Raw genomic sequence first — 12,071 nt, 5'->3', positions numbered from 1 at the left:
AAATGTATGAAGCTCTGTGGTTATACTGAATAAGCAGCTACCTATGTTATACCATCTATTAATGTAATAACTGCACTTTCACAATTGCTTTATTAACCTTCCTGCTTTCTCAAATTTGCTTGAAAATGCATGATTTTTCTTCTTTTTTTCAAAATTTTCTTGGGGGGGGTTATCCCGCCAAACCCCCCTTTTGGGGTTCGGGCTCGCTCGCTCGCTACGGTGCTGTATGCAAATCACTTTGCGCCCCACCACTTTGAAATGTCACCGACCGCCCCTGGCGGATCGTCTTATGACGTTACAAAACCGTATGGTTTTAGATATTATATCAGCAGATAGAGGTGGGGTATGTAAATTGATCGGGTCTAGTTGCTGTGTTTTCATACCAGATAATGCCCCGACAGTGTACCAAGACATCATGAAGTTATATAAGTCCGCTGAGTCTATACATGTAAATGAAGGGAATGGTCATTGACTGGATGGATCTGGGGACTGTTGTCCAGATGGGGATGGAAGATTCTGATGTTCCTTGGTATGGCTTTAGCTATCCTTTTCTCGTGTTGTTTATGCATCCAGTGTGGTCCCGCCATTTGTAGTCTTTGTGCTACGATCTGTGTGAGAAGACCCGTCCCGAGAGAAGTGAAGGATAATAAGATGATGCTACAGCAACACCTTGATGACCTGATGAGAATAGATATAGACCTGGATTCAGATTGACATGAGTTTAGGTTATTGCCTACGTAATGGCAAAAGGAGGGTCTGAGGTTCAGTGATTCCCGAACCGGACTCCATTTTGTTTGAGTTGTTTGTGACGCCATTTTGTGTTGCCCTCACGTAGGCCTATGGAGGTAACCGAACGAACAAGTTGCATGGGCTTCGTTGTTCATGTACGTATTAACTAGACCTTTTCTGACTTGTGAGTGAACTGAGAACGCTGACCCCGTCACCTGAAACTGACCCTTTGCGAAGCCAATTTCCCTGGCTGATCGTTGTCTGAGATTGCCAATCAATGTTCAGGATATCGTTAACTTTAGTGCTCTTGTACATATCTTATCTTATTCAGCATCTGAATTGTTTCTTTTCTTATGTCTTTTCATTACATGGGTAGTGCTTTCAATTATGGGTTTGTCCGGCTTGTGGAAATTGAATTTGGGACATTCCTAATAATTAACTTGTGGGTTGGTACAATGTAAAGTGAGCTTTTTATGATGTGATAATGCGTGGGAAAATGTATTTCATTCGTCAGTATTTGTCGCAGTGGGTGTGCATTTGTAATGAGCAAAATGTGTATAAAAAGAGATGTCTTGCTCTACGAAAATTGAGCAGTTTCCTGAGTTGTACACCATGTTGTATTGCTGGGATTACTGTTACTAGCTGCAGCTAATAAATTTGATCTCTGACACCACCTAGAAGTATTCCGTGTCTCTGTATACCAAGACAGGAGAACCCAAAGACTTTGGGCATGCCCCTGGCGCCGCTGGGTTCTAAAAACCCGGTCTTCAGTTGTGCCACCCACTAAAGTGGCCCTTTAAAACATGCTTTAGGCCTGCCATTGCAGCCTGCAGTGCAGTATTAATCTCCCATTTCAATCTGGCAAAATACATCTTTTGCCAGGCATAAACCATTTTTTTTAATACTTATAAGTCACCCCTCAGGTAGGCCCTAAAAGCCCAGAGGGCAGGATGCATGGTATTTAAAAAGTAGGATGTGACGGTTTCAGATTTATTTGTATTTGTAGTGAAAAAACCCTTAAGTCGTATTTCAATACTGAAAAGCCTATCTCTCCCATTGACTAACCCTGGATTATCTTATTACGTTTAATAAATGTTAATTTTGGATTGGAAGCAGAAAGAGAAGTCTTGTTTAGACTCAAGTGAATTGTAATTTAAAATTCTCTTTAATGATAAAGTTAGATTTGTAAGTCACAATTCTGAAAATGCCGGGGCAGATTTACAAGGCCCATGCACCGCCGGTGCATCACGTTGCGTGACGCACCGGTGGCGCAGCCTGCTAAGGGATATTTACAAGCACAGGTAAAGTCACCCTGCGTGACTTAACCTGTGCTTGTAAATATTGCCCCTGTTCATTTAGCACTCTGCGTGTTAGGGGCGGGACATGGGTATTGCTGTGGGTGTTCCCACGCAACACCCATGTCCACTGATGCATTTCCAGATTTACGAGAAATCGTAAACCGGTAAATGCGTCAGTTTGCTGCGCCACCATAGAGGTGGCGTAGCCAAGCGAAACGAGGAGAAACGTTTTCATTTCTCCTAGTTTTTTCCTCTTTCAATGCGTGCTGCATTCTACAGCACGTATTGAAAGAGGAAGAAGCCTGCAGTGATTGCTTTTGTGCAAGAAGGGGCCCCTTCCTTCACAAAAGCAATCTCCCCATGGCGCAGGCATCCTTGCACCATGGTGCAAGGGTGCCTGCGCCGGCGCATGGCAGCTGTTTCCACGCCAGCGCTGGGGAGAGCACAGAAATGCAACATATCATTGTAGATATGTCGCATTCCTGTGCTCTGAAAGTGCTGCAGCGTGGCGCAGCAAAAGGGCTTGCGGTGCCGCTCTACGGCACTTTCTTGTAGATCTGCCCCCTAATTTTTAGAAAGTTTGCCATTTCTTATCCTAGCCATTTATGCCTCCACTGGTGTGTCTCCCGAATGTTTACAGTGAGCTGTATATATCTTGCTATTCTGAATGCTAAAATTGTGTTGCACAATAACCACTGAATTGAGTTATTCTGGATCTTAGCTTTTGTGTCCCAATAATCAAACATATGTCAGCTCAGGTTGGAATATGTTTTTTCTATAAAAGGCACAAAGATCAAACATGGCAGGGTATTTATTATGTGCACTAGCTAGCCTGAAACGAACACTTTATAGATCTATTTTAATTTTTTGAATAATACCTTTTTAAAAAAATGTTTGTGCTACGCTTATTACTAGAAAGGGAAGTTTTCAGGCCCATTCTGATGAACAATAATACTAAAGCCAGCAGCAGCAACAGAGACCTACTACCGAAGAGATGGATTTGCCCCTGTTGCATTCTGACAACACACATGCAATAGTCTCCTCACCCATTTCCGGTCCTGTTGCAATGGCAATAAACATGCAGAAGTCTCACATCACCCATTTCCGGTATATTTAGTGCGCGGTCGTGTTCACGTGGCAAACCCACCTGAGGTGTCCCCTTGAACACATTAGAGAATTTAGGATTATCACAGTTTATGAGGCGTGTGCACATTGACAGTGTAAGCATAGATGCTGCCTTTGGTGGGTTCTTGCTGTAAGAATGATGCTGCAGTTCAAGGTTTCGGCTTTTCAATGATCTACATTAGAACCAGAGATAAGCTTACGTTTCCACAAAATCCTGAGGGTCCGTCATGTAGCCGAGGCACCGTTCCTGGAGGCTTTCACTGCTGTTTAAAGCTGGGAGCTGTACATATCGGCTTTGGCGCAGGTTCTCAAAGCATCCCTGCCTCTGTTGGTCTCTGCTCTCACAACACAGGGACACGTTCGGGTGCTTTTCTTTCAAAGCCAAGTCTTCACATACTCGATCGAGAAATAAACTGATCTGTGAAAAACATAAAGGTGTTCATCTAAAATAGCACATATGGTAGAGTGGTATTAATGACAGTTTATCCTGTTATATGAGATATGTGAGAGTCTCAAATCTGTCAGTAACTGATATGGGACAACAAAGATACCACCGACCAAAATTTGGAAACTGCAAAGGGACATTTCGTAAAAATAGCGCAGTATAATGAATGCATAAGAAATTTGCATGCTTTGTGCGGCAATTGAAGATGTCCATATAAGGATTCCCACATAGCGATTTGGTAAATATATGCACGAGGCATGTGCAAATAGCCAAAAGTCGCAAAACAGCAAATGTATCTTGCAAATAACAATGAATTGAAGCAGGCAATAACCAGGTGCAAACTGTAAAAGGAGACTCAAAATGCAAAACCACCTTTCAAAATGACCACCCTTTACGCCGTGGTGAGAAAGATGCAAATATTGAGAGTCCTGGAATGACGCTGTTTGCGTTGCTCTTGCACAACGCAACATAGTGCAAGAGCAATGCAAACCTTAAGACAGATTTTTCAAGCCACGCAAAGCCACTTTGCGTTGCTGAGTGGCTCCAAAAATCTGGAGTAATGCCTTCTAGTGCAAATTGTTGTGTTGCGTTACTCTGCCATGGGAAGGCATTACATAGGCATTGTGTGTGTGTTCCCATGCAAATCCCATTTATTTTGATGAGATAGAGTGGAAATTCGAATCCAACAGGGGGTACCTATCAGGAGAGAAAATTAAACGGCTTGTAGTACGCACTCATATCTTATTCAATGTTTTTGGGGGAAACTAGATGAAATGTGAGCAAGCAACGTGTTCTTGTGAAATTAACACGATTCAATGTGAAGCTTAACAAATGATTCATAGAATTGTACAGAATACATATAAATGATGTAACGCACTGATATAGGGCTCATTAGCGATGTGACACATTAACATATTAAATGTATTTTGAATGTTTCTTAGGCCAATGATATAGTCGAAATAGACGTATTAACATAGTTTAGCGAGCTCTAAGAACTTGTAAACCTGGGGATGCGTCAAAATCCTACACCGTCCCAGGGGATGCATAACAAAGAGAAATATATCTATTTCTCCTTATTTCTTCTTCTTTCAAAGCATGCTGCATTCTGCAACACACAAAGAAAGAGGAATATACCTCTCAGGATTGTTTTTGTACAGGAAGGTGTCCATTCCTTTACAAAGACAATCCTGCATACAACGCAGGCACCCTTGCACCAAGGTGCAAGGGGGCCTGCGTTGGTGCTAAGCAGGCCATTGTGGGCCAAGACATGGAAAAGGACAGGAATGCGCCGTATTCCATGAAATACTACATATTTCTGCCCTTTCCAATGCAGGTCAGCACAAAGTGACTCGCTGCGCTGCCCGTCGTCACAACGTTTAGAAATGAGCCCAGGAGAGCACAGAAGAGGGAAGGAGGAGAAGGCAGATAATTTTCAGGCAGCGAGCAGGCAGGCCATCTTAAACCTCATCAAAGAATGCATACCACTACTTGGCAGACAACACTAAGCAACAAGGCAAACCCCACACATATCCACTACTTGTGTTCACTAGACATACTAACATGCAGACGTCCTGCTAGCTGTGGCTGGTGGTTTAACCCAGAGTGCCCAATATAGAGAATTCATGACATTTTTAGATATTATGTTGCCCAGCATATTCATAGGCATAGGATTCTAATGCATTCCGGGTTTTCCAAAATGTTGTAAATCTGTGAATGCATTAAGTTCCATGGGATTGCATAGGAACACCCACAGCAACAAGCACGGAACTCCCCTTTCAAGCAGAATAATGCCTGAAAGTGGCCCATATTTACAAAGCCATGAAAAGTCATGCAGGCTGACTTTACTTGGCCTTGTAAATATGGGCAAGCCCATTTTGCCATGCACCGGCGGTGCAACGGACTTGTTAATAAGCGCCCCATAGCTCAAGCTAAGGGCAAAGAGGGAACAATGTGTAATACATCACACAGGCATGATCTGGTTTGGAGCATAGGTTTGATATGATAAAAAGCAGATTCTGTTGCCTACAGCTATGAGTTGGGACACTTGTGTACACCCCAGAGAAACATTTTTGAGTCATTGCCATCTGTTGGGATGGAAAATCCCCTGTGTGGGGCACAGTCGTGTTCCCCTCCGCTGAGTGCTTGACTGCGACTATCGAGTATCCTGTATTTTTTTTATTTTGGCTCCATCTCACAATTATTTAGTGAGTGTGAAGGCCTAGGCCTGTCAAATAATATCAGTGGTGCCTCAACCTAGTCTTGGAGGACTGCACCAAGTGTGCCTGCATTTGCTTGATAGTGGACTACTGGGGCACAATGTTTTGTTAATCAATAGATGTTATCATACCTTTTAATCTGTTTCACCATAGTGGCAGCCTACTGGCGTCTATGCTCTAACCCAGGTCCTAGTGCTAACATCCCGGTGTATGTCAGGCATGTGTGTAGCTTGTGTGATGCATGCACTGCTTCTATATGTAAACCAGAGTAATGAAGACCTGTGGGTTAATGCAGTGGTGTAACAAAACTTGTGGGGCCCCCTTGAAAAGTACAAGGACCCCCCCCCAAACTCACTCAGGAGCTCTACAGCCAGGGTGCTGTGCTGAGTTGGGCACCCTGGAGCTCTGCCCTCCCCCTCCCCCCACTGCAGGGGCTGCGGGAGCCTTTGTTACGCCACTGGGTTAATGGGGTTGGCCTATCCATGTGGATAAGACAGAGATGAGGATATTTTCCGTGACAGTGGAAGTGTATTGCTTTGAATCCTGAAGCTGGTGGGAGGACTAATAAACATGGCAGAGAGGCAATTAGGGACAGGGCTTCCTCAATAAATTCATTTCGGTTCTTTTGCTAAGAGCGACTGCAGATTAGTCTTCCGGAGTACGGCCATCTTGCAGTTGGTGGGGAGGAAGGGTGTGACTGCTGTCTCTGTTGTTCAGAGTGTGAAAGTACCTTTAGGTGAGGTCGCTCTTTTGTCCCTTGCATGATCACTGTTCAGTGTGACTGTTAATAGCCAGATGCAGAAAGCTCACACTTCTTTGTGTCTCTCTTGTTGGTGCACCAAAATGGAGATGACCGTGCTGTGATCACTCTACACATATGCTATATCTGGAGAACCGTCTAGAGAGAAAACATGAAAGAAGAAACACAACAAAATGGTTCTGAGAGGGCAGACAAAGAATCTACTTCCCCTGCCTGTTCTGACTGTATACAAATGGGTGCTGCTGACCCACTTATTGTTCTAGTTCCAGGTTGCTTTTGACCAACGAAGTTAGCACTCCACAGAGTTCTCTGAGAATTGCTGTGCAACCAGAGCTGGTGTCTGCCTGCTAGCTAGCTTCTTAGTGGTGAAGGGACATCACCAGGAGTCTGACCTGGAGGGAAGAGGCGTCTCTTAGTCCCAAAATCTTTGCTTAAGTGGATTGTGCTGCTGCAACAGCCTGACTAAACCTGAGTGGACTGCACCACTTACCCAGCACCATGACCTGAGCCAGAGTCTTGCAGTCTTCAGAAGAGCGGCTCAAGGCGGTCCTATGATCTCAGACCCCACAGTTCACCACTCAACTCAGACAAAACCCAGAAATGGGCTTGAGACCAGCCTGACGCCTGCAAAAACACTGGAGCATGTATGCCTGCACAGACTCTGAGGGAGGCCTTCACTCCATTATACTTGACTCAAGTGCCAGAGCCCTCGCAGCGGATAAGTCTCCTCCTAGAAGAGGGAAGGAAAACCTGGAGCATGCTGCAGATTCCTGCCACGGACAGCACTTTGACGAAGAACCACAGTGGTAACTGAGCATATAAGCTCTGGAAATGAGTTAGCACTGCACCTGTGCCTGATATCCACACCTGCCCACTGACAAACTCACACTGGGATTAGGGGGAGAGAATTGAGGAGACTGGGTAAGGGGGGGTCGATCCATGAGGTAGAGTGGCCCCAAACCAGTGACATGCTCACATCTGTATACTGTAGAGTTTTGTATTCCATTCCCTGTGTGTATCAAACAACTTGCTTTTTACCAAAGCCAGGCACTAGGATGGACATTCTAATTATTGTGCCGCTGGGTGATGGTTAAATCCTGGACTTGAAGCTCCTTCACACTACCTCCCTGAAAAGCCTGTGACTGCTTTCTATCACTCCCCCTGAGACTCAAGTGCTGAAGGGGGTTGTACTTGGCCCGGCTTCAGAGCCATATTTTGATTGGACCCTAGAACATCAAGACAAATAACCCCAGCCCACATGGCTAAGGCCCACTACTGCTGGCTCCCTGCAAGATACAAGTGCACAATGTTGCATAAGTCTTCCAACTAAAAGGATCTACCAAAAGTCATAAATGGTGAGGAACCCCCCCACCCCCACTCTTCTTCCATATTATGTAGTGAGCGGCAGAAGGAAGGGCTCTTCAGACAGTAGTGACCAACACCTACTTCTAAGATAACCATCATGTGTATTGTAAAAATAAATGCATGTTTACAACACGTTGATAACACGTTCCTGTCTATTTAAAGTTGCAAACCGAGGTGTTCATAGGACTGGTAGGTTTTAAAAGTCGAATCTGTGTTGATGAAATGTATCTTTTTTTAACATGTTTGCTTTTATGGCTTTAAAAGTTGCCGAATAAAGCCCTCCTTGACCTTGACTGCTACGAATATTGACATTCCTCGGATCCAACTTGTCCCCTGTCAGTGTGACATCTGATAAGTGTTCGGATGCACCAGGGCTGCCCCTCATAACTGAATGAGATGTCACAATTAATATTTGTATGTGGCATAATAGACTTGTTAAATGTATACTCATAGGCCCTGACCACGAGGTCATGGGCCTATCCACTGATAATCTCTGTTCTAAGTAAGACAGGGCACATGCTTTTAGACTACAAGCTGGAGCAACGTGTGTAACTGATGAGTACAAAGATGGAGCAGCTGTCGCACGACTATTTTAAGTGCTTTACGTGTAGCCCAATATTCACATGGGATTGTAGTCTTTGTTACTCTTCATTCCACATACATGTTATTTTTTACATTTAAAACTGCAGAAAACATTTGTTGGGCTGATGGCGATCAAGAGATAACCATAACGTCCAGATTATATCTTGGTCTGAAGTTCAGTGAGTGATTGTGCACTCAGCGGTGGTTTAGATCTACTTTCCACCATTGCCTAGCTCAGGCATATTTAAGAAAATCATCCCAGGTATTGCTGATCTTCTGACGCCCTTGGTGAGGCGGCATTTAATTTGCGCTTGCTCATGTTGGTGATGTCACCATTCTAAATAAGGTAGGATTGCAGTAGACACTGAGTCACACATGTAAGAATGTAATGAGTGTTTGTTTATTGGTGTGAACATACCAGACTTTAGTGCAGTCACCAGTTCTATGTATGAGTACTCCGGGGCATATTATCAAGGACCAGTGTTAAAATTATCGCTGTTTTATCGGCAGGAAACTGCCCATAAAACGGCGATAATGGGCTTGATAATACGCCCTTGTAAATTCCCATAGAAGCCCATGTTCTGATGTTAACATGGGCTTCTATGGGAATTAACAAGGGCGTATTATCAAGCCCATGATAGCCGTTTTATCGGCATTTTCCTGCCGATAAAACGGCGATAATTTTAACACCGGTCCTTGATAATATGCCCCTCCATTCGAACACAACCCTACCGCTATAGGTGGTAGGCTGCCTTTTTTACCGAATCCTACCACCTACTGATTTTGAAACACATTCCTTCAGCTTTTAAAAGCCTGCTGCCTGCCTGAAATTAGATCTGATAACGTTGTTTTCTGAACATGTGCTGTGAACGTCTTTCAGCTGCAACAGCAACGTTTTATTTAAAGTGGTTTCCTTTCATGCCATATCACTATTAGTAAGTCTATTTAACAGTTTGATACCATGCAAATATGGCAATACAAACCAATGCTTAAGTTGTAAAAAATTAAGTACCAGGGCGGTCATCGGGAGGTCACTGCAGCCTACACCACCCATTGCCCCTGCTAGCGCTACCAATGACTGTACCAAACCAGTTACAAACCATCACACTCCTACAAGTGTGACAGTTCAGGCTATTCCAGGCCCCCAAAGCCTTATATTAGCTAGGAAGGCAGGAATTAGTCATTTTCAATCTATATTGAATCAGCAAACAACTATTGTTGTGCTCACTCTAAATCAGACAAACAGGCCACCATGTGGCAGACTGTCATAAGTGCCAGTGCTGACAATTAAGTGCCGGTGGCAAGCACCAGAAACCACTGGCTCAAATTAAGCACTGATAGAAACTATTCATATTCTATACATTTCCCTAAAATTAATAGTGCATCATATTGCTTAAAACCCTCATTCATGGGCAAATAAATGATTCCTCAGCACTCTGTGCATATACATCTCTAACACTGCTCAATTTATAGAAACTAACTATTCTAAAACCATAAACAGGAATGCACCTACAGTACAACAATCTCATTATGATTACATTTAAAAATTACATTAATTGAACCACTGGTATGGTGCACGTGTAACAATTCTGATACAAGACGTAGCAGACCTCTTTTTATTTTAAAAGGCATGTGCAAAATACAGTTATAGAAAGTAAAAACTATGAGAGACTTCAAAATTCATATTTCATGTTCTATGATAAACCATAACATTAATAATTAAAAATCTTTTACTTAAAAAACTCAGTTCATGATTAAGAAGATCGTTCCTCCGTATTCCGTAAATATACATCAATAGCTATGAGCAACTCAAATCAACTAGCCATTCAGAACCCACAGACAGAAATTCCCCTACAGCAAAACACAATCTCACATTATTACACTTTAGAATTGCTGTTATCAAATCTCTAATATAGCAGACCTGTAAAATTCTAAAAATAGGGAGTAACAAACTTCTTATTTTATTAAAACATGTCTAAAATACAATTAAATGGGGAAGAGGCAATGGAGCATACTCACAGCAGGGGCAAATACAACCATCCGCAGTAACCTGTTTGACCAGCTTCCACTTTATAAAGACCAGGACCTGCCCCTGCCGGACCTTCAGGGCCCACTTCCTGATGTTACCACTTTTTATATCGCGCAAATATGGCTGCATGTACCCACCATATTGTCTGACTCCAAGTTGCAAGATATCTCTATGTCCCACATCAATTAAGTCACCCTTCTTTTGAACTCTCTTTTGTCAGTCGTTCTACTTTTTTTTTTGCATGCAAAATCAGTTGTACGCAATGTACGACAGTCACTCGCAAAACCCTTTTTTGCGATGGGTCTGAATACCGACTCGCAAAAATAGCATGCAGAAATAGGGAGTCTCAAATAGCGACTTGCCATTAGACGTTGTTGCAGTGGCTGGAGGGGTGTTGCAGAGTGTGCTTTCACGTTTCTTCCACAATTTCTTGGATGCCATGCTCCACCACATTGACCAACACATCTACCTATCTAGGAATTAAGTGGAACTAGAAAATACCAAAATACAATTCTACAGAATAGCAAGTTGTCCACAGGTCATTGGTTGCATAGATTGTACCCGTGTGCCCATATGTACCCCATCTCGCATCGAATACATATTCCGGAATTGAAAAAGAACACAGTCCCTCAACATTCAAGTTGGGAGCAATGCAGACAACATCATCACGGACCTTGTGGCCAAATATCCAGTGACCACCCATGACTCATCCATGTTTAGGCACAGTGGCATATACTAGAAATTAGAAAGAGGTGACTTTGATGAAGGATACCTACTAAGCACTGAAATGTCATGTTCACAGTGAGATGTACTGGCACTTTAATGTCTGTCTGCATGTTGTCTCACCATCATATATCTCTCACCAGACGACAGTACATATGCCATGCGGACATGGATACTCACCATACCTGTCTCCCAAAAACCCACATGAAAGGCAGTACAACATGACACATAAGCGCACAAGGTCTGTGATTGAGCGCACATTTGGCACCCTAAGATCGAGATTCCGGTACCTTCCCAAGACTGGCAGAGCCTTGCAATATGCGCCTGAGACTGTCTGCAAAATAGTAGCAACTTGTGCCATACTCCACAGCATTGCCTGCAGGGGTGTCTTCCCCATGGAGGTGTCTGAATCGGACTCAGAGGATGATGACCCTGGCTCGCCTGCTCAACAGCCAAGTGAGAGAAGCACAGCAGCAGAGGGGAGAAGGCGCAGGGACCCCATAGCCAGACATTATTTTGCAAGGTTCGTCAAACCCATTGACACTCTACCCTCAACAAATGACAACACAAAATGTGATTTTCACAATTTAAAATTCCCTTTAATTTGCAAGCATGCGAAAAATATTGTTGTACAACCTGTCCATCTCCATCCGCATAACCAAAAGCAAAGTATAACTTTCATGTGGTTACAGCACCACCAAAGGAAAATAATCTGGGCACACTGCATTGCACATTGGTGCAAACAAGTCCTTTCTTGCCTGGGGGGTTCTGGCTGGTGGGATTACAGGCTGGTGGCTGC

At 43.6% G+C, this 12,071-nt stretch overlaps 1 protein-coding gene across 1 annotated transcript in view; it reads right to left on the bottom strand.

Moving 5' to 3' along the window:
• The window catches only part of LOC144820220 (vitamin D-binding protein-like), a 125,308-nt gene that overhangs the window by 63,733 nt on the left and 49,504 nt on the right, over positions 1–12,071 (bottom strand). Inside the window, exon 3 of the mRNA XM_078677822.1 lies at positions 3,353–3,570. Coding sequence (XP_078533948.1) covers positions 3,353–3,570 — 218 coding nt within the window. The remainder of the gene's footprint in view (positions 1–3,352; positions 3,571–12,071) is intronic.

This window comes from Lissotriton helveticus, chromosome 2_1 (assembly GCF_964261635.1).
Source record: "Lissotriton helveticus chromosome 2_1, aLisHel1.1, whole genome shotgun sequence".
Classification (NCBI taxonomy): Eukaryota; Metazoa; Chordata; class Amphibia; order Caudata; family Salamandridae; genus Lissotriton; species Lissotriton helveticus.
This window is presented reverse-complemented; position numbering and strand designations above follow the sequence as displayed.